Genomic DNA, 27,879 nt, shown 5'->3' with positions numbered 1-27,879 from the left:
TCAATCCATTTTCCATTATAATGCTTATAGACTTGGATTTCCACCTTCCACCCCCCTTTTGCTTATGCTTTTGACTTGCTTTGAGAAAAATATTTTTTCCTTTCTTTTTTTTTTTTTAAATTTTTTTCCTAAAGACAGATGGTAGCAACACTGTTCTCTCTAAATAAAAAAGAAAACAGCTGGTATGGCGCAAGGCGAGACTAGACCAGCAGTGCATGTCTGTTTCCAGTGCTGCAAAATCTCCCTTGGTTTTTCAGAGGAACTGATACATAAACTAAGCATACAGTTATCTCCCCACTAACTGTAACAGTAAAAAAAAAAACAAAAAAAACAAAACAAACACAAAAAACCAAAAAAAAACACCACCACCACAAACACACTAAATTTATGGCATAATATAGATTCAGTACCTTTCCATCCTGGCTTGCATATTTAAATCCAGACTTGACTTAAGAAAAATTTATTGCAGCCTAATAACTATAAAATACTGAGAGGAAATAGAATCAGTGTTGGCCCAAATCTTAGAATGCAAACCACACACGCACACACTATAAAATATGGTAGAATACTGCTTACTCAGTAGATTCAGCTCTAGGAATCAAACAGAACTGAGAAAGACTATAAAAAATATGCAGGAAATCAAAAAATCTGTTTAATAGATGCCTGCAAATTGTTGTTTTCATAAGATCAAGGTATTATTTTATTCCCTTCAGGTAAAAAGAATTCTCACTACTGATATATAGCTGACTTAGACAGATAAAAAGGTGGTTGGTTGTTTTTCTCCTTCTTTGCAGTGTTCTTAGTCACAAGTCTCTAGGCTGCTAAATGTACGTATAGGAATTACAGTGTTTCAGGAACCAAGTGAAAGGCTTTGGAAAAAAAACAAGACATGTTAATGATGTATTTTAAGTCTGGCTTTATTTACTAAAGAATGCTTTATAGTCATTGTAACCAGTTATTGAACTTTCCTAGAATGCAAAGCATACACTGAGCAAGAGGCATACTTCTTTTGCCAGTCTACACCTGTAACCTGTCATACTTAGGCACAATTGCAAAGGTTAGATTCTGGAAGGAGATTTTCCCTTTTTTACAAGAGGGCTTTATCTTCATCAAGAACGAGACAGAGGTACAGGGAGAGCTGAGACTGAGGAAAAGGGAAAGAAAAAAAAAAAGTCAATCTGATGGAAAATTCTGATGTTTCAAAACAGATTTTGTCTTTATTTAGAATGAAAGTGTTTTGGGTTTTTTTATAACCGTTTAAAAAATGGACAGAGCTTTACCTTGCGATTGCTCTAGAGCCACAGAATCTCTGTGACTTGGGGTCTCCAGCTCTAACACAGTCTGTTGGCAATGGTGCTCAGCAGCTGCAGGTTCTGGGAGCCTTAGTCAGGAGCCTGGATTGCACGGAAGGCTCAGCTCCCTAGAAACCTAGCACGTCAGCGTCCCAGTAACTGAAGGAGAGGGGAATGAGCTTACAGAAAGCTGTCAGGGAGTTACTCAGTTGAACACTGTCTGGAGAACTTTCCATTGTTGTTGATCTGGCAAATCTAATGAACAAATGTCTTTATCACCCTGTTCACAACCAGCTCTAGGTATGCAACAACACCTCTTTAGTTGCATATTTGGCCACTTAAATAAGATTTTTGCTGTTTCTGAACATTTGTGGATTTTGACCGAAGCTCTTGTTTTATGTCACCTGTTTCTAGTTTTGTCTGTACTGTTTGGTGTTAGGAAGCAGCACGCTGTTTCCCTTCTGTGTTCTCCGCTTCCTAGTTGTATCTAGGCTTTCAGGACTATCCCATGGTCTTCCTAAACTTCAGAAATTCAGAGACCTTCATGCCATGCAGCAGATGCAAGGCAAAGGCTGTATTTTAACTAGAGGTGCTTAGTTCCTGCAAGATTTAGTTCTTTGTGTCGTGATGGGTGTTGGGCACCAGAAATGCCATCATTTAGATGTACTTGTCCACGATCGACGTTACAGTGTAATTGAGCCCAGGTAAGAATTCTTAAGCAAAAAAATCTTTTCGCAATGGAAATTAATTACTATTTTTTAATGGCGTGTGCCTGTTAGGAATTTTTATCAAAGTAATAAAAGACAGACCTGTCTCAGAATATGTATATCAGAGATGTAAAAGGCCTGAATTCAAGTCTCTAGACACAATTAGAAATCAAAACAATTGCTATGATATACTGAAAAACTAGACAAGTAACCTAATGCAGAGAAGCATTCCTTACCCTTTTAATTGCTGCTTATCCTGTCTCAGTAAGTGAGGTAATTGATGTTTTACTCTCAAAATTGATCTTGGTGTTTCAGGTAGTTAGCGGACTAGAATGGCTTTTACATCATAACACAAAAAATCGATTCATCTCATAAACTAATCCAAGGCTTGAAAATTTGCTAAACCTGAAGACTACCCAGCTTAAAAATAATGAGTCTGTTTGGATCTTGATTCCACTGGACTAAAGGGTGATTAATCTGATTTAATCACACAGAACATCACAACACTGTTCCTGCTCTTTTAAATTCTCCCCTTCTCATTTCCCCACAAGGGCCACGTACATCAGAGCTTTGAGGAACTCCATATTATTTCTGTGTGATACATTGTTCATTCCTGTTTAAGTAAAAGTAATTGTTAAGTATCATAGCAGACTGACTAAAAAGGGAGTGGTTTTCAGGTTGAACAACTTGATTCACCACCTCTTTGGTACCAAATATGCATCTTCTTGCAGTTGTGGAACTTACCTCAAGGCTTTGGTTTTACTTTGCTTCTTGATGGTGTATGCAAATAGCATTTCTGGACGTAAAAGGGAGGGGAAAAAAGAAATAATCTGCAGGCCAAAATGGCTTTGAGTAATTTTGCATGTTTATCTCATTGCAAAATTTAGTAAAGTTAGTTATACGAAATCTGTTCAGGTGTAAAAGCAGCAAAGAGTTGTTACAAACACTGGAAACAAAGTGAATGAAAAATAGCGAGTTAAATGACAACTTGCTTGAGGCTACTACTATACTGCGTTGAATACACAGGCTGTACCACCACACTATGAGCATTACTCGCATGCAGATGAGGATGAAATGTACCTTTTGAATTGTGCATGCTAATTATTGTATTAATCATGTTTATTATTACGTTATGTTGAAATTAGTTATTAATATAGTCATTTGATTTATACTGTGCTGCAGTGAAAACATACAGATACAGATGTAGATAGGAGAGAGGCTTCCCTCTCTCCCTCCCTGTCTCCCTTGTATATAGAGCTATAGATAGATTTATATATATAAGGAAACTTGTAGATGGAACTCTTTGTCCTTGATGACTTTCAATCTGGGTTAAGATATGGCAGGAAAGTGAAGATACGTATAGCTATATGAAGAAGAAAAGAGGTTATATTTATTGTAAAAAGAGACACTATTTAGAGCTTTCATGTATATATAGTAAAGGATTTCTATCTGTCTTCCAAACTGACAGGGTTTCAGGTCACAGTTTACTTCACCTCAGGGTAGCTCATCACAAAGTTTTTTAGAGGTGTTGGGAGCAGCACTTCCATGCATAAGGATCGTATGCAATGTGTCATTAAAATTATTTCAAATGGTATAGATACAATAGAATTTTGAAGCTACCATTTCAAGCTTGTTATCATGGAGGTCATTGGAGAACGTGACATTTATTTTGCAAAATGAGCGTGGGTGTGCATGCATGTGCACACACATACACAAGTTAAAATGTTTCCTTCTACTCTTCTATTTTTAGGACAGTAAGGTCATTGCTGTGGTCTCATTAAAAGGTGAAAGAAAATGTTTAACTTTGTCAGCTGCACCTGATTTTTGCCAATGATTGTTCATTTTCTTAACAGAAAAGCAAAGAACACTTTAAATGAAACTTACTTGTTCAAGGTAACCTTACCATTTCTGAGTGAGAAGAATATACTGCCCTAATGGATGCTCTTATATGACAATCTCTAAATGTCTTTCATTATTAAGTGTCAAGATTTCTTTAGGAAAGCTTTAGAAATTCTTGGGAGAACTGTTTCATTGCAGCAAGCTGTAGCACTGCCACTAAAAATATATTGCTAATTAAAGTTTATTGACATTCTTTGTAATGCGTTCTTAGAACAAGTAGAAGCACTGAGTAGTTATTGAATGTGAGGCACTGCATCTTCTATAGTTAGTTAAGCTGTTTAGGAGAGGAGATTAAGGTACTATGCCCTTCCTTTTCCTGTGTAGTTATTGGATTTGGGTATTGTGCAGAATAAAACACTTTCCTCTCAGGATACCAATGCTGCAAAGACTTGAAAAAACTTTGGTTTTGTCCCTCACTTTTTTCACTTGCTAGCCATGGGCAAATTGGGAGGTAAGTTAAATACTTCCAAGGCCTAAAAGGTACATCTCCCCATGAAGGAGAAGAATTTTGACTATTCAGAAAACAATTCCATCAAGGGACTGTTCCTAAGTTGAACAAGGGTATTCAGAGTTACTTTAGCGCCCTGTGTGAATATAAATACGGAATTTGCAAGTCACACCTCTACAGAGTGCCTACTGTGGGACACTTCTCATCACTAACAGACTTAAGCACATTTCGCCATATTCAGCTGTGGCGCAGCATTTCTGTTTTAGAACAGCAGCATCTGTGTTTCTAATTTATCAAGCTGCATGGCCCATGCTGGTGGGAGGGGAAGCTCCTGAAGCCTCTGCCACTGCTCTGCCACTGCTCTGCTCCACTGCCAGATGGGATTCCTAGTTTTGTACATGATAGCTGGGCCCAACATATACTGCAGATCCAGGGTTGCTCCAAACCACTGTGATTGCTATGCTGTGTAACACCGTGTGCTCCCCAACAGAGCGAAAGAGTGGCGACAAAGGGGGTGCTGACACGAGGTAATGGGTGCAGACTTTACCAGGCTGCCATTTTTCCGGAGGAGCAGGTAGGCAATGATCATGAATCGCAGAGCAGGTCTCAGAGGTAGAACTTTAGGACTGCTAGAAAAATTCATAATTTGGAGCAGTCTGCAGTATTATCCCATTGAGAAGAAACCTGGCAAACCATTATTCGAATCTCTCTCCTGTTAGTGGCATCATCTGAGGCTAAATACAGCCGGTGTTATTATGAGGTAATTCATGCTCACTTTGTTCTCGTTTACTGGTGTGTATTGTTCTCAATACTGCTGTGTTTGGCACTGCGATTATCTTGGTATCTTTTTCTTTTAAATGAATAATTAGAAGGTTATCAGCTGTGGATTGATAACTAATTTTAATAATGCAGACAATAGACAGTTAAAAAACCCATTACTTTGCTTACATTACTATTTAGAATCATAGAATAGTTTGGGTTGGAAGGGACCTTTAAAGGTCATCTAGTCCAAATTGAAATTCATTATTTCTTACTGACATCATGACAACTTGGAAGCTGTTGCAAGTGATTACATAGCAATCTTCAGGTGCAAGCAGAAGCATTTGCACTGTCTGGCCACGTCTCTGGAGTACTCTGAACCACAGTGAATCCATGATTATTTTTGTAAGTACAAGGAGCTGGAGTTATTCTTCAGATGGTTGCCAGAAGACTTTTACCCTTCTTCACATCTCTAAATCTAAAATTACTCGTTTCAGCAGAGTTCCTCTGCAATTCTGTTGCTGTAAGAAAGAGCGAAGTACTGCCTTTGGTATGTGAGATTTACAGTACAAATCAGAAACAAAAAAGGCTTTTTACATGTTGTACTAGTATCGACAGCTTTGAGAAGTGATTGTTTTGTGGCTGTAAGAGCCAAACGTTCTACCTGTTTGTGCAACCTATAGTTCCACTGAGTAACATTATCTGAGTTGCAAAAAATTATGTAAAACGTTCCTTATGGCATGTTTGGTCTTGCAGCCCATTAAATATCTGCCTGCAGTTTCTTCTGACTCAAGCTTCTTGCAGTTACAGAAATGGTCAGGGGAATTCAATAACGCAGAGGGGCTGTGATGCAGAGTGCAGGTCAAGCTCATGCCATAAGCGTAAGAACAGTCCTAGTCGTGGATGTATGCATTTTTTCCTCTCTGGGACTAATTCCCTCATTCAAAAACAAAGAAAACACACTTGCGGTTTTGGGTATATTTACTAAGTATCACACACAGGGTGTGAAGTTCTTTCTCTAAACTTCATGAAGGCATAATTCCTCCATGTCTTTGCTATGCTTTAGGAAAAGAATATCCCCTGAGGGATCTACAGTTTGATAAATTAGTGCTGTAAAGGCAACCTCTGCCTTGCTCAAAAGTTTTTATTATAAAACAACTGATAGGTGCAACAAAGGGTACAGTGCTTGTGTTTCGGGGGGTCTGCGTGCAAGCACAGAACTTAGCATTGCATTTCCTGTGCGAAACAGAAAGGCGTACTTTAAAAGACTTTAATGATGTTTAGATGCCTACTGCCTATTGAAAATATGTGTGGATTCTAATGATTAATTTGCGTCCTGCATTTATGTCCTTGCAATTCTCTCCCAAGAGCCTGAAGATAAGTAGCGCATGTATGTTTCATAATTAATGAAGTTATCTACCAAAATTCCAAGCTTTAGGTAGAGTGATACATGAAAACAGACTGTCATTTTTAATGAGTTAACTTCATGGTGTTCACCTTCTTTTGCAATCAAGTTTTACTGACAAGAATATCTATACACAGTACATGTAACTGTACAGGCATGGATTATTTCTTAGTAACAAGGTTTAAAATTTGCACACAAATCCTGCTTATCCCAGAAGTTCTTAGCTGTTTAAGAAACACTCCCCCTGCCCCCCCCAAAAAACCCTATACTACTATAGTAGGATACTGTTAATTAACTCTCAATTAAAATTATTAATGTTAAAAATGCTAAGGATTTCCTATTTATCTGCAGATTAATAAAAACAGTTTTCCAGATAAACTTACTGATGATTGATTTATTAAGTTAATACTGCAGAGTGACATTTTAGTATGATTTGGATCAATTCCTATAAATTAAACTATTTTATGTATATAAATGTATGTATACACCCCCCTTTCACTTTATAACACTCTAAAGAGTAATTTTTTAATTGGAAAAAAGAGTAAATCTGAGGAGAGGGACAAATCAAAGTTTGGATATCTGTCAGTTCATTGGCGTCTTGCTGACCTGGCAATATCTTGTTTCTCAGACCGGTTCCTTCTACAATGGCCTCTTCAGCCAATAATGTGGATCTGCCAGATAAAAGCTGTGTTTGGGGTATTTTTGTAATTTGTCAAGCATCGGTGACTGAATGAACTTGACTTACTTTTATCAGCACACAAGCACAGCAAGTAGCCTTCCAGATGTTTACTGATAACACGCAGGCAGTGTCTATAGTAGCAATTTGTAACATAACCAGCTTGGGTAATTGTCTGAAAATCCATGCCTGTCTCCAGTGATATCCTTATTGTCAGTCTTGTTTTCTCCTCTCTTCCTTGTAGTGTCTTTCAGAGTTGTTACCTGCAGTTAGTATAACTGGCACCTTAACAGACTAGTATTAATTTTCTGTTCAAAAGATAAGAAACTATTCTATGTAAAATGGAGTTTTTACTTAAGCCCTGTCTTAATTTTATTGTATGTTCTTGGTCTATAGTTTTTAGTCATTGTCTCTATCGATACTTAAAATCTACTATGTAGCATACCAGATTTTTTGCCTTCTTAATATAATGCAGACCCTTAGAATGAATTTCAAAAGCTGGTAGCAGTACCTGATACTCAGATATTAATTAATATATCTGATTTCTTTATTCTATGTTTACACTAGCTTCAGAGTTTATCACTTAATTGGTATTCATGTTGTTGTCTGCATTAATTTTTATTCTGGATAGAGACTTTAAGGAAAGAGACTTAAGATCCATTTTCCAAAAGTTACAAGATTTTACAAGAGTAAATTCTTGTAAAAACAATATGCTTATGAAACAAAAATGATTTATGCTGCAGTAAGCAGTGTAATATGCCAGGCTTGGTCTGGTAGTGTTTGCATTCTAACAGAACATACTTTTAATTCTATACTGGTCGTTGCTTTAACATCACAGTATTTTTAATTACATTTTTCATAGTGGCCATTTATTCTTTTTAGTACAGTGCCTTTGCCTTATGATTATTCCTTATAATACTTACTGTGTTATGCAGGGAAATTAAATAAAATGCACTATAGCTAGTCTTCTATGTATAAAAGGAGTTTATATTTGAATACTAAGTATAGATAAAGTTTCTCGTGGGATTGTTCCATGCGGAATTTAATACATGCAGAACATGCATGCGGGTTTTAATTTTGAGGCTTCACCACACAAGTGTTTTTCTAGAATGGTATTTGAAAAAAATATTTTCTTAGAGACCTTTTTCCTAGTTTGTATGGAAGTATACTGCAAAGTAGTTTCAAGTATAAGTACACCAGTGTCTTAATGTTCAAGGGTTAGTTACATAGTGTAGAAGCAAAATAAACATAAAACAGTTTGTCTTCATGGTGCTTTTCACAAGGGCATACCAGAGACCCACGGTTCCTAAACTTTTTATGAAAAAACAGGGAACTACTTATGTAATAGGATATGATGTGGGAGCACAGGAAAAGCTGCGGTGCTGGCTGGTGTTATGCCACCTTGCAGGCCTTTTACTTAAAGGGGTGCCAAAAAATGAAGAGCTTCCAGGCTATGCTGCTTAAATACACTCAGGGAGCCAAAGGCAAATTCAGTGACATAGGTATCTTTGTGATTTGCAGCACACTTTGGGCATATAACTAAGGCTATTTTAAAAAAAAAGAAAAAAAAAAAAAAACACAAACCCAAAAAAAACAACACCAAACAAAACCAAAAAAACCCCAATCCCCCAAAAACTGTATCCGTCAGGTAACAATGTTGGTTAAGCAGTATAGATAATCTTGCTGAAAAAACATATCTTAGCCTGAAGCCAAGAAAAGGTGAAAATTGGACTTTGGGGTTTCTCAAGTCATGAAAGGAGCCATTTTACACAAGGAAAAAATTGCCTACAACCTGTTTCAATATATCAAATTTTTTTACAGTGTTTCTATTTTATTTTTGGAGATTTTCTACTTTTTCGCTCAATAAAATTATCTTGTTAGGAATATTTTGCTAATTTGAGGGTAAGAAGAAATGGAGAGGGAGAAATGCCTATAAAACAATAGATTATTTTTTATGGAAGATGAGATGGTTCCCATTTGCATTTACAGCTTTACAAGGATTGTAGCACTAGGCTCTCTTCTTTTTTTTGACGGAAATGCTTAATCTGAGCTCAATGGGCCATAATAATTGCCTGTTTCTTCCAGTAGAAATAAACCCACTTGTATGTGACACTTGAAACCTTAACTCTGCTTAGTATTATGCACAGAATTGTAGACGGTTCTTCACCCAAATATATTTATGACAGCAGCACTAGTCGATATATGATACTAAGCCAAGGGCATTTGCAAATAAATCAGTCCCTCTAGCTACTGCTATAGCACAATAACTGATGGTTGTAATAAAACACCATGAAATTAAAATTCTGTGCGTGCAAACGCACATACCTAGCCAAGAGAAGCCCAAAGCCCTCTGTTCTGGAAAAATTTGCATATGTATAGACATATACACTCTGTACCCTTTTGTATTAGTAACACAATATACACAAAAACTGTATAGGTTTTGAGCATTGTATCATCTCATTAGACTCTATTCAACATTTGGGGACTTTCAGGAGTGATATGTAGAAAAAAATGTAGGCAGCTCATAGAGGCAGAGGAGAATGGTCCCAGTTATTCCCTGAGGAAGAAATATTCCTGGTTTTATGTTTGGAAGCTTCTTGATGATGCTGTAATTCACTACCAAAGGCTCCAAAACCCCCCCTTTCAGTTCAAATCATTCTAGATGTTTATGCAGTTACTGGTATTGTTAATGAGTCTTCTGTGTTTGAGCACCTCAGGCTCTACTTTGATTGTGGCACTGTGAGCTCTTGGGATGGGCATTGTGCCTTCATTTGTGATTTGGGTTTTCACATAAAGTACTGAGAAGCCATTTTAAATTAATACACAATATTATTTATACATTTATGTACAAGCCCATACTCTCTCCACATATTAAATAACTTGAAGCATCACTTCTTCTGAATTCTGTAGGGCGGTGAGATAGGGAAAACTAATATGTAACAAAATGATGAAAGGGAAGTGACTGTTTCCACATGAAATACACCAGACAGCAGTGTATGGTCTATCTTCTTGTGTAGCACAGCATTTTTGTGCAACATGGCAAGGAAAAAGCCAAGCATTTAGTTTTTGAGAGAAAACTTTTACACTCAGATGAGTATCTAATACGAGAAAACACTGATAGATGGATTTTGCAAATAGTATGAAATGGTACAGACTGTCTCGTAGTATCTAGTGAAATACAACTAGTGTGACTGTGACGGAGTAATCTGTGGTTTTATTTCAGCTATTTAATCTATGTATGAATGAGTAGAAATATGAGACCTTAATCAGATAAATAAGCAATTACTAATTGTGAAGTTACATTCTGGTAAAAGCACTGTGACTGTGATCAGTGCCAAGTCTTCCGCATTTGACTCTCATGCTCCACAGTTCATATGTAGGTATTGACTGTAAACTATCCTTTCCTAATGAAAACAGGCGTATTGTTACAATTCAGGTAATCATATTTGCATTGTCCTTTCTGAGGTGAAAGATGAGAGACAAAAATGTTGGAGAGCCTTTCCTGGAACTACTGTTAGAGTAGGTGTCTTAAGCTGCACAGATAATCATGGATAAGTAATTCTGGTGTGACTGCTCACTGGAAACAGGATAGCTTTATATACACTTTTTTCAGAACACAAGCTAAGTCCATTTACCACAAATGTTTGTTTGTGGTAAAATAGCTAGAATATAAAAGACTTCAGCTGTTCCCTTGCTGTCTTTCAACCGCTGGGACTGTGCTCCACTCAAATGCCCTTCTCAATCCTGAAAGTATTTTGAATTCATAAATGCAAAACAAATACTTGGGAATGTTGTACTGTAACAAAAATGGTTTTTCTTTTGTTTTAAGCAGAGTCTTTCTGTAAATAACCCTGTCACCATCATATTGTTCTTTGCCCCATCACCTAAACCCTTTCTATAAAATGATGTTTTAAAAACTTGGCATTAAAAAAACCTCCCCAGGTGGACTGTTGTATTCTTAATCAACTTGAGTAATACTGTTGCCCTCTCAATCTGTCCATTGCATCCATAGATGGGTCCTATTTTCTATTTGTGTTTCAGTTTCTTCAGAGCGAGGGCTTGCATGTCCTTATGAAGAGTGGATGACTGACAAATACAATTAAAAGATCTTAAGTCTCCCACTTGCTACTGTTGTTTAAAGAAAACAAAATATATTTCCCCGTTCTAGTCACGTTCGTGAGCTCACCGGAGAATGACACCAGCAGGTTGCACAGTCTTTCCAAAGGGTCTATTTTGTTTAAAATGATGGAACCTGACAGCATGAGTGTCTTAAAAGACTGTTGTGTTGCAAAAAGACCTGTAGTCTTGAACTATAGTTCAAGTTCTTTAAAAATTTTTCCTTGATGAAATCCTTTGAAGAGAAACAAGGCATTCTTCCACTAAACTCTGGTATGTAAGAGCTTGACATAATAACACTCAGCATATTGACCAGGTTCTTCATACGGTCTTGAACTAAAAGAAAGAAATAGTTCATTGCATGTGGTTCAATCCAGAGACATAAGGAAGTAAATTTAGGATTGGGAAGCACTGTATTTAAAATCGCAGGATGTGCACAAGGTTTGCTTCTAAGGTCTCTTGATCATTAATTAAATATGTTATGGCTTTCAGTTTTTCTCATTTATCTGTACAGGTTTACATATTGTAAATGCATTATTTATGTTTTCCCTTAAGTGCTTAGTACTGCCAGGATGTTTCTCTTCAACTGGCACAGATAGCAAAAAAGACAAAATGAGAGCGCAAATTTGGCACTGGTTAGTTGCACAGAAAGCCCCTTGTGCTCAAATGAGCCTTTCCCAGATGTATTTTAATAAACTTGAACTGATAAATAGGTAGAGAGATAGACAGGCAGATAGATGGCATTGTTGTTTAAACTATGAAAAATATTTTTTTCATTAAGGTAAGCTTGGTTGTTTCATTTTTTCTTATTAATCTCGCCCTAATAATGCTTTATCAGTAAGCCTTGCTGCTTTTCTGAAAAGCTTCTAGTATGAAGGTTGGTGAGGGAGCTATCTACATGGAAGTTCACTCTCCGAGAGAAGCCGTCAGTGAAATGGATTTTGTTATTACAGCTAAAACATACAGTTTGGAATCGACCATTTGCTGAACTTTGAACAAAGGAAATTGCCGCCATTGGGGTGTCCTGCGTATCGCCCCTGTTGTCTTCCTCCGTTTCTTTTAGTGAACAGAACACCGTGGATGTGGTGGTTGATCAAGTAGAAATATATTTTAAAATACAACTCTCACATTCATATGGAAGCTGTTTGTTTTAAAATAAATGGCTGGTTTTGTTCTATTTGTTTTGCTGGCAGATGTGGTGTAGCAGTTGGATGTTAAGACACAGTTGCCCTCTCCTCACTTGTACACATTTGTTCTTAATCACTCTTTGCCTCTCTATTGTATTCTCCCACTGTTCCTAAATACTTCTTTTAAATCTTAAATAACATTTTGTGTTCTGGTCTCTTTCACATTAGATATTTATCAATTTTGTGTTTAAAATAACAGTAGCAGATATTCTTAGAGGTAACTAATTAAACCACAGAATTAATTATCTGCTTAAATAGTCAATAACTAAACCCTTGCTCCACTCCGCAAATATTTGGCACACTTTTTTTTTTTTACAAATTTTGCCTTTCATCCGTTCAGAAATTCCCCCCTCTGCACCACCACCGTTGGTTTCCCAGTACCCAGTGTTATTGGAAGCTTGCGTGTTTGTATTACTAGCATACATGAAACCAGCTGTTCTGAGTCAGACTGGAGGTCTGTATGTCCGAGATACCCTCTTTATGCATGCCTATGGAAGAGGGGAACAAAGCAAGCGCCTCCAGAATTTTCTTCCAGTCTCCAGAAACTTTGTGTGGCAAAGGTGGTGTCTGTGCATTTAATAATCTTCTGTAAGTTTTTCTTCGGTATTTTTTATCCACAGCACCTACTCCTTTATTTACACATTGTATGAAGAATCATCTTTTTACTTAGTTTGGTTTGAACTGGCCACCTAGTATTTTCATTTGTTGCCATCTAGTTGGTTTTTTGGAAGAGAGAAGCAGCAATCATTCTAGCTTTTCCATCTCCCTGTTATTTATGATTTCATGAACACCCACTCCTAGCCATCTCTTTCCCAGGCTGAAGTATTCTGGTCTTCCTACTTCTTCCTGTCTAGATAGATTACCTTATCTCTAACCACCTTTGTCTCACCTTTTGTCACCTTTCCGTCTGAAGACGGAATGCCTGTAAATCTCTGCAGCTTATGTGAGGTCAGAGCCAGAAGTTTCATCCCACAGGGAAGAGGACAACACATTCTTTTGAAGGGTGATGTTAAAGGTACAGTGTCAGTATATTTTCCTCTAAATGGAAATAAAATAGTAAATATAAATTTCAGGAAGTCTTTCCAAAAGACTCTTCACAATCATTGTAAAAGAGCCTAAACTAATACAATAAAATAGTTTGCAGCTGCTGTGGAATAAACAAAGTATCTTCATAATTTACCTAAACATGCAATCAGCATGTCCAGGCCCACCAACGTGATATGGCAGATGAAACGGGAAGAATTGTTAATCTCTCTGTGTTTATGTGTTTTATCAGGGAGACTAAACTTGTGAGCCATATATGGCTTTGCAGTACAAAGGTAAGAAAATCGGAGGATAAACACATTACAGATGAGATGGAAGGATTATCTAATTCCATATCCCGTGGCCGTAAAGCAACTGTAAATCTGATGCGGTTTGTTTCTTAAGTAACAATGCAATTTCCGGCAGCATTTTGAATAACCCTTATCTCCTGTTGATTTCTATGCTGAACATCTTTTCTACGCGATTGCATTTTTCTTCTGAAGCTTCTATAATTACTACTGCTACTACTGAAGTATTAGTAGTACTTAATACCTACAAAGATTATACAGTTCTACTATGTTCTGCAGGCAAGTTATGAAAAATACCCCTGTTGCAAAAGTTATGTTCTTTAGGCGTCTGACTGGAGAAAACAGGCAAATTTGACAAGAGATGCAAAGGAATGTTTGAGAAAATTATGCTGAATTAAATAAAAAGCAGTCATAACACTCCAGCATTCTGTAATGCATCGCATATTCTATTATGTTCTTCTTTTTTCCCCTCTGTTTTCTTCAGTTAATCACCATGTTGTTTGTTCAGTTTTCTTTTTCTTTTTATTATGCCTGAAGGGTACCCTGGGAAATACTGGAATATAATGGTAGAGGCTGAACATTTCTTCTAGAAAAATAGCTGGTACATCTAGAACACAAACTATAGAATGTAAGACTGGCAGCCTTATCCAAAGAAGCTGGCCAGTGAAATATTATAAAGACAGATCATTCTGGATGTTGTTCAATTTGCTAAGTGGAGCTCATGTGCTGTTAGTTTGGCAAATGACTGTCTTCATTTCTTTGTGCACCCATTTATCTGCCAAAAAAACATAGTAATACATGTCTTGCGTTATGACTGCTCAGGACAAAACTGAATAAGGTAGTAGTAGCGTCATTATGTTTATAGAATGTATCCCACAAACAGTCAAACAGTAGGTAGCTTTAGATGGTTATGATTTTTAAACTTGTTTGTTTTAACGTGTGTAGGACCATTGTCTAGAACAACTATTCACATTTCAACTAATACTGTTTTCTGAAAATTGGAGTTAAAGTCTCTGGTGTGGAGGTTTACACAGAGAAGAACCTAAATAATAATAGTTTTAAAAGATTAAGAAAAAACCCAAACTCATGTCAAATTTGGACTAAATGATCATCGTAGGTCCCTTCCAACTGAAATAGTCTATATTATTTTGTATTTTTAAACAATGCGAATAGATGCATCTAGAGTAGATTCAGATCTAAAATTAACTCTTGAGACTTATGTAAGTATACTTACAATGCAGACTAATAGAACCTTAAAGTAATTTATAAATGGTGTGAAGGCAGGAACTTTGAAAACTGGAATCATTAGTCACTTTTACCTGTACTTAATTTTACTCTTTAGGGGAAGACTTTTAATAGACCTATGCTGAATTCCTTTACCTTTTGTTCCCTGCTGGAGAACATTAAGAAATGTATCAGAAGAGCATTTGTTGCTGTTAGATTTGTATTTTTGTAGGGGGACTTTGTTGTAAAACTTCTGCTGTGTGTCTGTGTAGAATGTTTAGCTTGTAACTTACTAGGACTCAGTTCTTCTGTGCTGAAAAACAGGCTGGCAGTTTTATTCTTTTGTAAGTAACCTAACTTTGCCTGAGAAGTTCCCCTTTTCATCATCACATCACAGCAAAAATTTCTCACACAAGTGGGTATTGGTTCGTGTTTTAACTTTTTGTAAGTGCCAAGTAGTGAAAAGTGTACTCTAAACCTCTGAAAATATCCTTAGAAAACATTGCATCAAATTTCTTTTTCATGTTTTGTGAATTGTGTTTGTCACGTACATTAATTACAGAAATGGCAGTGATTATGCTTTAACGCTAGTGATTCTGAAAGTATTCTAAACATACTTTATTTTAAAAAGAAAACAAACCCAAAAATCAACCAACCAAAAAAACCCTCTCACCGCAGGTTGGACAAATCAACATGTGAGTGCCTTCCTGAGCACCGCTTCTACAGTTTTGTTCAAGAGGGCCTGGTGACAGGATTGCGTTAGAAACCAGGGAGCTAGAAAGCGAACTGGGAGCTGGGTGTTTCAGTGCTGCTGTTTAGTTTCTTGAGCTCTTTCTAGAGCAGCCCCTTCCTCTTTGGCAGAGTGGTGACTTCACAAATTGCGCTGCCATTGACTGATGACTCCTGTCTGCTGTTGCTTGGTAGTGAGGTCTTGCTCAGCAACCAGCTCTCAAAGTCTTTCAGAGTGTTTCTCATATGCCTGGCAGAACATAAAGACAGCAGTATGGAAAAATATGCATTGGAATCGAGTCTTCTTCAGAGTTATTTTTATACCAGATCAGAACTGGAAGTTGTGATAGAAAGAGTTTTATCACTTCTTGAAGCTTCTATATCTTTATTTCTAAGGTGTGCTCTGAATATACTGTGGTATCTTAGTAGTGGGATATTCAGAAATATAACACAGACTTGTGATAGAACAGAAAAAGGGGAAAGCTTCTGCCGGAACTGAACTGCCTATGACATCTTTAAAATCTCAAAAATGCTTTTGTACTTCAGACTTGTGGCGGGTTCTGGTGTTAATTTCCTTTTGACCTTCGTAAATTTAAAAAAATAAGTGAAAAAATAATACTTTTTTGCAGTAATGATTCTATCTACATCCACAACACGATATTGTGTTTAGACTGGTGGCTGTGTTTCCAGTGTTTATTTGTGTAAGATACATAGACCTAGCAGCTTTGTTGTGGCAAGAATGCTGTGCCTTCAAAGGTGTTGGGTTTGGGTTTTTTTTTTTTCTTTTTTCCTCTTGTAGAGTTCAAAGCAACAGATGAGTTGTGAAAGAGACCAAGTACGGGTAAGTGCAATGATACGCAAAATGGTTTATTTCTTTAAAACATAAGAAGAATCTAGTTTGTGCTATTGACAGATGGATTACTTTATTTAAGAGGAGCATATTTAGCTCATTTTTGGTTGTTGGTAAATATTGTACATATCTCAGTATAAAACAGTTAGAGTAGATACAGGGGTTTCTTCCATAACTTAGTGAGATTTGGCAGTAAATATCTCTTTACAGGAACTCTCTTGACACTCAGTGTGTTCCTCCTATGCACCATGTGAAGATTTAGTAGTGGCGAAGGTCACTATGTTTCTCAGACTTTTGCCACTATCAGAGTGTTTCAAACAAGAAGACACTATCCTTCGGATTTTTTTATAATATGTGTGCTTTCAGAAAAAAATCAGTGCTAAGAATGTGAGGGAACTGGCAGAAAAGGTCCAGGTATTTTAGTGTATATATTGGTTGTGTACAATCTGTGAACAAGATGGAGTTCCTGAACCCAGGTTGATGACCTTTATTTTGTTTTCCCCTTTTCCAATGTTAAAGTGACAGTGTTTTAAAGAGGTTTTAGACCCTGCTCCCTTCAAATGCTACATATTTCTGCAGATGCTTTTTCATCACAAATATTTCCTTGCTCAACTGATTGATTTTAGTATTTGTTTGGAAAGGCATAAGAGCTTTCAGTAATTAAAAAAAAGCAAGCTTTTGGGTCATCCAAGTGTTGCTTAATAGACCCACATTTATGGATACCACATGATGGGTATTTTCTTGACATCCCATATGCAGGTAGAGAGGGAGAGGTAAGCCTGAAGGAAGTGTAAGTTTTTATGCAAACAAAAATATTATTGGAAATAGAAAAAGTGGCATTTTTCATTTGCAGTTTACTAAGCATCAGCAGTTCCTGCATGACTTGCAAGTATAAAGAATATGCTCTATTCATAAAATAAGTGTTCTTGAACATTCATTAGATTAACTTCATCAACATATCTAGATGCTTCAGCTGGTCTTCACCATATTTGCAATGGGATTTTTGGTAAAGAAGTTGTGCGAGAATGATGCATCACATATTGTCCTTGATTCTTTTCTCGCTGATATGTGACTGCATTGCTCTTGTACTGAAGCTGAATTGACAAAGCTTTGTATTATCAGTAGTAACGTCTCAACAGAGCAGCTGTCAAAGTTAAAATATTGCAATAGTACCTGAAGGACAATCTTTTCAAGAGGTAGCAGTGCCATGAGAACAAAGAAAGTTTTCATTTGTTTTTATTAAGTTTTCTCCTTTTGAATGAAGAAAAACATTGTTTTGAAATATAATGGGAGGAGGCCTCCAGCTCTTTCTTCAAGTAAATATGTGTGATTTTTTTCTAAGTAGTGGATAAAATGTGATGCAGTAAAACTTTCATGTATCTTTCTGTTCTAGTATTACACATTTACATCTAACAATGAGCGCAGTGCTTGTGATGTCTTTGTGTCATATCAAAATGTGACTTTTCATGACAACTTAGGAAAAAAAACCACGTCTCTAACCTACTAAGATTGGGTACATCTCCTTCCACTACTGCTGCGATGTTCCTGCTACATGAAATATAGTTACTAGTGTAAACTCTGTTCCTGCGGCTGGGATGCAATGAAAGTGGTACACCACCCTGCAGAGTTAGAGCTTGTGGCTGTGGTACAAAAAGTATAGCCACCAAGAAGTCTCACACAGACAGATACGGCCAGAGCGACAGTTAGTGCTGCGCGTGGTAGAGCCGTTCCTTTCCTCTGCCTGGTCTTCAAATGCCCAAACATTTACCAGTGCCCAGAATTTATTCTACTTTACAACAGCTCACCTGCTGTGACAAAAGGTCACAGGGAAGTTTCAGTATACTGTGTGGTGATGTTCAGTGCTGGCACCTTTGACCCTCCTTAGTCACACCGCGAACAGCCCCCAGCTGCCAGGTTCTACACCTTCAATGCTCTCGGGGTGGTGTAACTTGACCATTCTGTCACTTTTAGGTTGACTCCCTAACTGAGCAGTGTTGTTGAAGAAATGTTTAATTGCCCAAGTTAGATTCTTCAGGCCTGCAAGATTTTCCTGCCGTGAATACTTGGATGTGAGGCAGTCTCTTCACAACAAAATACTATTTCATCCCAACTGAAAGAATTGAAATATAATGAGAACAGGATTAAACGAACAAAATGCCAACATCCATTTGTGTTTGTTAAACTGAGTTAAAACTAGATTATCCTTAGATCACCTAATAATGTAATAAAAAAGACACATTCTCTCCTACCTTCCTTGTTAAGTCTAAGATGACAATGTGTCTACCACTGTCCTTTTTTGATTCCCTAGTCATTCCTTAGTCTTCAAATCCTAAAGAAGTTCCAAAAGAAAGGCACTTTAAGAAAGGCTTGTTTAAAGCATAATAGTGCAAACAAATGGTTAGATGTTGTGTGGCTGTAGAAAGAAATATCCAAGCCCTACTACAGTGATTTCTTCAGACATTTCTCACCTCTGATCTGTTTCATTGGCTTTTAAATTCTAAATGCAAAGCAGAGACTCACTGTTCTGGAATAAAGCATTTAGAGTAATGAAACTCTTACTCATATTGGAGCCTCTGGCCATTATATATTATATTTACAATTAATGGTAATTCTAATAATTAAGGAAGTCTGTATATTTTAACCCTTTTCTGCTCAAGCTTTGAAAATGACGGTGACCACTGGTTGGTAACTTGGTACAATTCCCAGGTAGGCATTAATGTTTATACCTGAATTATTTAAGTGAGAATTCATACAGAAAGCAATGGGAATTTTATCTCTAGCACAGCTGGTTGGGGTGGGTGTTTTTTTCCATTTGGATATATAACACAAGCCGATTTCGTATATTTCCATCTGATGTAAAAAACAATAGTTAGAAAGCATTAATGCTATTTTTAAAGTTTTCTTTTCTCTTGGAAATAATTTTCATTACCATGTGCTGCCTTGAATATTATTTTTTTCATATTTCTGTAATTTCTTTTTGCTTTCTAATCTGGCTTCATTTAAATCAAGTTGTACTAAAAAACAAATGTGTCTTTAAAGGGAAATTGAGTCATCAGTATCACTCTCTCCAACTCCATCTACACCCTGCTCTTTGACACCATTTCCTTTAAAGAAATTAATGATACTGTTTAGTCTTCCTCAGTCTGTTTTGTGTTCCCTAATCCTGATTTATAAACCCCTTCTTGGACAGATACACCCCATCCTCTTCTCTGACTCTCTCCTACTGCCACTTGCTGTTTTATGAGTTGCTGTGTGGAGCTTAATGTAATTGTCATTCTGATGCATTATAAATGGCCTGTAAAGACACAGAACTCACAGCTGGCTCAAAATCATTTAAAAACACTTTTCTTCTCATATTTGGGTCTGAAAAACAGACTTTGAAACATGAATGATACAGGTTATTTAAGGATGTGAAGAAAATCAGGATACCAGCCCTAGGTAGAAATAAGCTGTAGTACATAAAGCTATAAAGAAGTGTAGCAACAGCCTCCAAATTCTGTCTACTGCTTCCACTGGACATTCCTTACTTTTTTGACTTTTTAACCTGGGATTTTGTTTTTTTATCACAGCCTATTTATATATTTAAACATATAGGCTGACATAAACCTTACTGAGCTTTACTCAACCTTCTTTTCAACTAAGAAATTACTATTTTGCATTATCAACTCAACGTAATTGTCTAAAGTGAACTTTTGTATCTCTATTTACATCCATGAGTCTTGCTATAGAAGATAATGCTTTTGGTCCTTATGTAGCAATACTTGCTGAGCTCTCTAAGGTGGGCATAGAGCATTTTTAAACTCTAATGTTAGGAGGGTTTATAAATGTTCCTGTGAATATCAATGAGGTCTAATGGTAAATGGTGTGATTAACTTCCTTGATCTGAAATTTTAAGTGACCTAGTAGTTCCTCTAATTAACAGCTTCTTTCACATGCACTTATTATTAAGATGCATTATATGCAGCCAGCGTTCCTTCTCTGTTCTGAAGCGCAGGGTCCTGCTATCCTCTTGTACTTGATATCAACTTGTATTTTTTTATAGTACTCTGACTTTCAAGGAGACAAAAGGAAGTTTTGCATTCGATATCATTCTATTTGTCTTGTCTTTTATACGGTAAATGAAATAAGCTGCAAAACGCAGCCAAAAATGTATTAAAGTTATGCCAGGTGGAGAGAAAACAAACGCAAATGCATTTATGTCCAGCATAATTTTTAAGCAATCATAGTCTTGCAATATTTAGCTTGCTTTGTGTCTTTGTTCAGTGCATTAATTCATCAGGTTGTAAGGTGCTTAGCTGCATAGATGATGTTTTTTTTGGAAACTTCTTAAAGAAAATTTTTGAAGCTTATCATTGTGGTATTAGCTTTCTCTGGTGATCTAAGAATAATCTGCTGATAATTTTTGTGTACAATGTTCCTCTGATGGACTATGGAGGTAAAATGTGATTCAGTGGCAGATGCTAATTTTTTAATCAATTTGAGCTGAGGGGGGGGGGAAATAAAACAGCTGGAGAGAGTAAGAGAAACAGAGTGGAAGTGGTCTGTGAAGTAGATGTTACTTTTGAGCATTGTCTGAAATAATTTACTATGGTGATAGCATAGCAGAACTTAGGTGGTGGCTGGCCAAAGAACCTGTGCTTTCAATGTCTACCTCTTCCCACACTGGACTGGGGAAAAGGAAAGGTATATAAGCTTGTTTCATGAGTCAGTGATGTCTTACCTTGTTACCAGAAAAGAACACAGTAATTCATAGTGTTTCTGCAAAACTGGGCAGCTAGTCCTGGCCATTAATAAAAATTTCACTGTTTTTCTTTTCCTTCTGAAAATCTCTTGGCATGCATTTGCAAACAATGTGTGTACATTTTGCCTGGAACAGTCATCTGGAACTACCTAGTATTGTACATCCCTCTCTTAAAGGAAAAAGGGTTAAAAGGGGAAAAGCTACGATACACTAGTAGAGTTGGATTAATCCGATGTGTGTTTACTACTTATCCTTTTCTTAAGAATTCATGTAGGTTATGCTACATTTGACATGCTAGACAAGTGGCTTAAAATGATCCTCCTTTAATTTCTGTAGTTATCCTTGCAGTGAGCTGTATGTGTCATCATCCATGTAGGTGTATGGTGAAGATACAGGTAGGTAAGGTTAATAAGAAGGCATTGTATTTTTGGTTCTTGGTCTGTATTACACATTGACATGGAATGACATCAGAGTAATCTTGCTCACCATCTTACAAACTACATTCCCAGTGGTTCTGTAAAGAGTAATTCACAGCATAGTTTGGAAAAATATTGGAACTAAGATTTACAGAAGAATAAAAGGATTATAATTAGTCCACCAAACTTTTGGGGAGGGGGCTTAATTATAGGGATGTGATTCCATTTAAATTTTCACCTAGCTTGAAATTAATGTGTGCAAAAAAAAAAGGCAACCAAAGACCCATGGTAAAATTGATTTCAGCCCTGCTGGCAGTTCTGGTATACTTTAGGAGCCTTCCTAAGCATTGTAACTTTCTTAAGGTTTGTTGTTTAATAACCATGGTGGTGATTAAAAATTGTAACAGTGGCTAGGTAACGAAAACTGTAATGGTTCATGTTTAAAGTGACATAGCCTGTCACCGGGAGGATGCTGTTACCCTCTTAAGCTGCTAACAGCTAATAATATGTTCCTTTGATCAAGAGAAGTAAGAATGTTTGCAGCATTTCCCTTTATTGAATGGTGATGGTGCCGCTCGCTTCAAGTTTCCTTAAATTCTTTCAGGAATAGTAAAAAAGCCCTTAGGTATTTTCCATGTCTCTACTGCTGATGGAATGCCATTCTGAAAACCCTTCCATTCCTTTCCTGATGTTGTTTTGGCATCTCTCTGAGAACAGTACGCAGAGGATTTTCTGTTGTTCCAATTGCCACTTTCTCATGAATTCAACTTTGATTTTTGCATACTCAAGTATTTTCTCTGTATGGTGCTTGGTAACTGCTGAAACTGAAGAGTTACAGTAATATTTGGTGAGGCTGAAGCAGTGTTTTCAGTAACAACCTGTCCATTTAGCGTGGCAGACAGATTCTGTCTAGAGCTGCAGCACACTATATGGAATTCGGCAGCTGCTCGATGTATATTTGAAGTCATGTTTGTATACAGACAGTCAAGGATACGGGTTTGGTTTGGGAGGCAGTTCAGGACATGGGAAACTTCTGAAGGGATAGAAGGAGATAGATTTAGATAGTGCAAAGTACTGAACCAGTACCCAACATTAATACACTATTGTGGTGCTCTTTCTCCAGCTACAGAAACATTAGTAACACACAGTACTGGATCCGCACTGTATTTGGGAACAGCTTTTGCACTCAGAACAGCAACTTTTGGTACAGACGTTCTGCAATGACTGCATAGAGCTTCTTTTGCAGAACACTCGCTGTGATCAGTGATGCTGTCCCAGAAAAGAAGAAAGATTTTCTTGCTTATTTTGTATTTTTTGAGAGGGAGCTCTGTTTTCATATAGCTTTTATAATTTCTCTTTGATCGTCTTGAAACCAGATGTTTAAGTGCACAGCGTTAACAGTGCTTATACCATCTTGACTTATTTCAACTTCTACTGTTGGTTAGTCAGTTTGACTAGCAAAGATCATAGTCCTCGTTAATGTCACACCCAATTCAAGCAGGAAACACTATGTAGTTTACAGTGCATTTTGGGGTTTTTTTTTGTTTGTTTGGGTTGGGTTTGTTTTTTTCCCAGGGTGTTTCCACAAGGCCTTTTTGGCTTGGATGGGGGGGTTGTGTGGTTTTGGCTGGGTCGTGGTGTTGGCTTGTACTATTTTTATTTTTTTTTTTCAGTAGGGTCCAATGAAAAACCTGGAAAAGCTTTTCAGTTGCAGGTAGATGGGCTGGATTTTTGACATACTCTTTGGTCCTTCTGCATGGTGGATTTCTATTATCGTTTACTCATATATCAAGTAACTGACTGAGCCACTAGATTTTTAAAGGAAACAAGACAGGCATTGAGACTATTATAATAACTGAAAAAAAAAATTGCATCAACAATCCAAATGATGTAGTGTTATAAAGACATATATTCATTGAGCCACATTGACTCCTTGAACCAGTATTGCTTAAAGTAGAGAGAATGAAGGAATATTGATTATAATATGGACATCGTGTTCTAGTATTGATGGTAATGGTCTCTTTATGTTCTGTAAAATCTGTCTAAACCTTACTTGTTTAAATTGGTCAGGTTCTCTCTCTATTAAACCATTTAATTATGTTTTTTTAAGTAGCTGCCAAATTTTTTTAAAGCAGCAAAGTTACAAGGAGGAATATGTTAATCCTCAACAAAAATGCATCAGTATTAATATGTATGTATATACATACACAGATATCTATATTATATACATAATATGATTTAAGGATCCAGTCCTACAGACTTGTAGTTTACATGTGACAGAGCATATACACCATACTGTTTATATAAAGGGTGAAATCTTGGCTTCAGATAGGCTGGGATTTTAGAGGATGTGTGTACTTTCTTAGTCTCCTGAAGTTTTTTTAAAGTAAGAGAACCTGGACAGTAATGGTGTTCTGTTCTATTCTGCAGCAAAATCCCAAGCTGCACTGAAAGCCAAGTCTTTCTGTGTGTTCCGCAGAAATGGTTCTCTTGGTACAGAATCCCAAGCAACTGTATATAATCTCCAGGAAGCAGGATAGAGAAATAAAAATAAGCTATGCTAAACAGACAGAAGTCATGTTTTATCAAGCTGACATTAGGTTTGAGCCATCTTGAAGTTTTGGACTCAAGCAGGGAGCTATTCCTGTTGTTGGAAGACAAATGAAGATAAGTACAGAATTTGAAAAATACCTATAGTTCTACTAATTTTTCTCCTCTTCACGAAGGCTTGCAGCAAAAGTTTCTTTAGGAAAAAAACATATTAGCCAGCAGTTCCACATTTTCACCGTGTCTGCAGAAGCTGTTGGGACAGTAAGATCAGCAAACAAACATCCCTCCTACGTATATCTGTTTGATGCTTTCCAAATGGATCCTAATGAAGGGCGATCCTGGCCAGCATAACCACTGCAGAAGCCTCATCAGTTTGGAAACTAGTATATTTAAACATCAAAGCCTGAATTGTATCTTCTGGTTTTTAGACTGAAATAAACTCCTACAACATGCTGCTGTGCTAAGAAAAGAAATATGAATTGCTTAGAATCCCACCTCTATGCAGTCTTGAGAAACAGCTACCTAGCTTTGGAAAAAGTTCTTTAAAATAAAAAAAAAAGGCGGCCATAATCTGTCATTGTTACTCACATTTCAGATTTATTTTACCCCTTTATTTGTCCTGTTCATTTAAATGGAGTGAGAATACTTCTGTGAAAGCAAATAGACATATGTATGTTGAGAAATTATTGCTAAGTTATTAGTTCTGACTACCATCATATTGTAAAGTATCTTTTTAATATTTAAGGGAATTTGACAAAACACCACATAATAGGTAGAGTAAATATGAATGTAAATACATAAACTGTAAATATGAATGAAAATACGTAAAGTACATGCTAGTTGTACCTTGTTCAACAAGGCCAAGTGCAAGGTCCTGCACCTGGATAGGGGCAATCACCGATATCAGTACAGGCTGGGGGATGAATTGATTGAGAGGTGGAAGAAATAGTAAGCAGGTATTTTTACATTTGTAGCATGATATCTAGAAGATCCATTTTATAAACCAGGAAGTTGAGGAAGGTAAAAGTGCTTTGCTGATTTGTAGCATCTTTGTTGTTTCTCACCCCTGGGAGAGGAGCTGACCTTGACTTAGGAATTTTTTTTTCCCCACACATCTATTTGCTGTTTTGTATTTTGAAGCTTTGATCACCTCTGTTATCTTTAAAGACAGTATGGCTTAGACAGGGGGAGGGAGATATAAAAACAGAGTACGTCATATCGCAGGCATTTTTGATGCTCCACTAATATTGGAAATTTAAGCCCCTATGTAAAGGGATGGCTACAGATGTATTCTAAATATGTAATCATATGCCATGTAGACTGTTATTCCATAGGTAATGGGCAAAAATACAGAAATACTCTGTGCTCCCAGGTTCATTGGGGCAATTTATAGCATTTCTTTCATACAGTAGTTGTCTCTTCCTTTGGACTCTTAAGATCTCTTGAGTACAATACTGAAAGTAAAAAAGTGGCCTTCATCTGAAGGTCACTTTCCTACTTGATAGCAGCTGCCCTCCATAGAGCACATAATTAATAGTTTTATTACCTTGATTTAGTAATTTCCTTTGGTTGGTTTTTCCCTACATGCTATAGATTACTTCATATGCTATCAGCTCATTTCTCCTTTTTTTTTTTCCCCCCATTCTCTAAACTACTGCTTTCTACAACTGTTTTCATCATTGTTAAAAATCATTTATATAGCACCATAAATTACAGGCACTTTACAAGCACAGAGTAAGATACTGCCTTTGCCCCAAATAGTTTATGGTTCAGGAACATCCTTGATTTCTTGTGTACCGTTTTTACTTAACACAATGGCCTGGGAATTTTAAGGTAGATTGCATTAAGCATTAATCTCCTCTTTTATTCCTGCAATTTTTCATGATCAAATGATGGCCATCACACCTGTGTGCCTCAGTTTCTGTGATGTAGATAACTAATCATTTGTTTACTACTTAGTGTGAAGGTATCGTGAACACTTTTGCTTATTAATAATTCCAGGCACACATTTACCTATACTTTTGTATAGGATTGTGGGGTTTTCTTTCAGTTACAATAATCTTGTATCCAGAGCATTTATTTTACAGGGAGAGACAAGAAAATATTTTGCATGTTCATCAATGACTAAAATACAACGAAACTTTTCTAAACTTGTATGTATCCAAAGTTTATAATTTTTTTCACATATTGACATCAGAACAGAGCATTCATGGTGCGCTGACAAAGCCGTGCAGTTCTTTCTGTTTTGAAAACAGTAAGCAATGCTTACTATACAGTTTTCAGGTCTAATGGCTGCAAAAAAAGAATAGTTCCCATACTGTATTCGGTACGTTAAAATTACGATACCTCTGACTGACTGAAAAGAATAAAAAACATTTCTTCACTGATTTCTTGTTTTGAAAAGGTGTTAGAGACTTACCCTAAATAATACATAATGGTATTAGGGTTACATTCAACTATCAGAAAGACTTTTACCATTTTTAGAGAACTCTGGGACTTACATGATACAAATTATATAATGATACAATAAACATTGGCTTTTATATGTATCCACAGAAGTTTCCAGATGGTTTTTAACTTTCTCTCTGTAATAAATATGTGCTGCTTTTAGGATGGAGAAGCAAAACATATAAAGTTCACCAAGAATAACCCACGTGACCTCAATGTAATAAACACATCCTCCCCACATTTTTTCTGAAATCTTAAACTTCAAGCTTATCTGCTGTTGCTGGATTTTTATTTTTTTTCTTTTCTTACTTTACTCTCCAGGAAGTGTAGCTAGGAATACTGGAAAATTAGACCAGAAATGATGAAACCAAAGGTGACATGAAAGGGCCATAGTGTTCATGAATCAGTGAACAGCAGTCAGTTCAAAAGGCTGGTAAAAATCATTATAAATAAATTCTACTAAAATGCTCCTGTGATAGTTTCTTCATTCCGTTAGTTAGATCTTCAATACCTCGTAGCTACTGCTTTGTGCTCCTGATGGCACTGAGCAGGCTCCTTCAGCAGCTATACACTTGAAGGACTGGGGAGAGAAAAATGGAACCATGTGGAAATTTTTGGGAGAAAGGTGAAGTGAAAACAAGTCTTTTTCCACAGCCTCTGTGAACAGTAATTGTGGGGAATGAGAAACTTGCTATGAAAAGGAGCTCCTCCACTAAAGCCAAAGGCCAATGGTAACAGAGGCATCTGAAAAGGTTAATAAAATCAGTCACCAGAGTTCTTTTTAGTCCCTTGCAAACAAAACCTCAGTAACCTACCATACTAACACAGCAATGTAGACTGACGTGCATTTAAAATACAGTAATCAATGGTTGAAATGGGAAAAGCAAAAAAAGTTTCTGGAAGTCTTATTAACACTTCTGTAATTACTCATTTCAAAAGTTATGTCAGTGACATGACTGGTGTAGTTAGTCAAGTTCTCATCAAAAATGTTTGAGAATTTTTAAAAACTGTTAATAAATAAATGTGCGCATAGGAAACAACATTGTAAAAAATATAGCTTCAGTGGTCACACACAACTCTCTTCTGAGTAGTCGTATGCAG

At 36.7% G+C, this 27,879-nt stretch overlaps 1 protein-coding gene across 1 annotated transcript in view; it reads left to right on the top strand.

Annotated features, from left to right (window-relative positions):
• RBFOX1 (RNA binding fox-1 homolog 1) overlaps positions 1-27,879 on the top strand; it is a 1,305,306-nt gene that overhangs the window by 881,840 nt on the left and 395,587 nt on the right. The window contains exon 6 of the mRNA XM_059826338.1: positions 16,573-16,614. Coding sequence (XP_059682321.1) covers positions 16,573-16,614 — 42 coding nt within the window. The remainder of the gene's footprint in view (positions 1-16,572; positions 16,615-27,879) is intronic.

The sequence above is a fragment of the Gavia stellata genome, chromosome 18 (genome assembly GCF_030936135.1).
Source record: "Gavia stellata isolate bGavSte3 chromosome 18, bGavSte3.hap2, whole genome shotgun sequence".
NCBI classification, from domain to species: Eukaryota; Metazoa; Chordata; class Aves; order Gaviiformes; family Gaviidae; genus Gavia; species Gavia stellata.
Note: the sequence above shows the minus strand (reverse complement) of the source record. Positions and strands in the feature narration are given on the sequence as shown.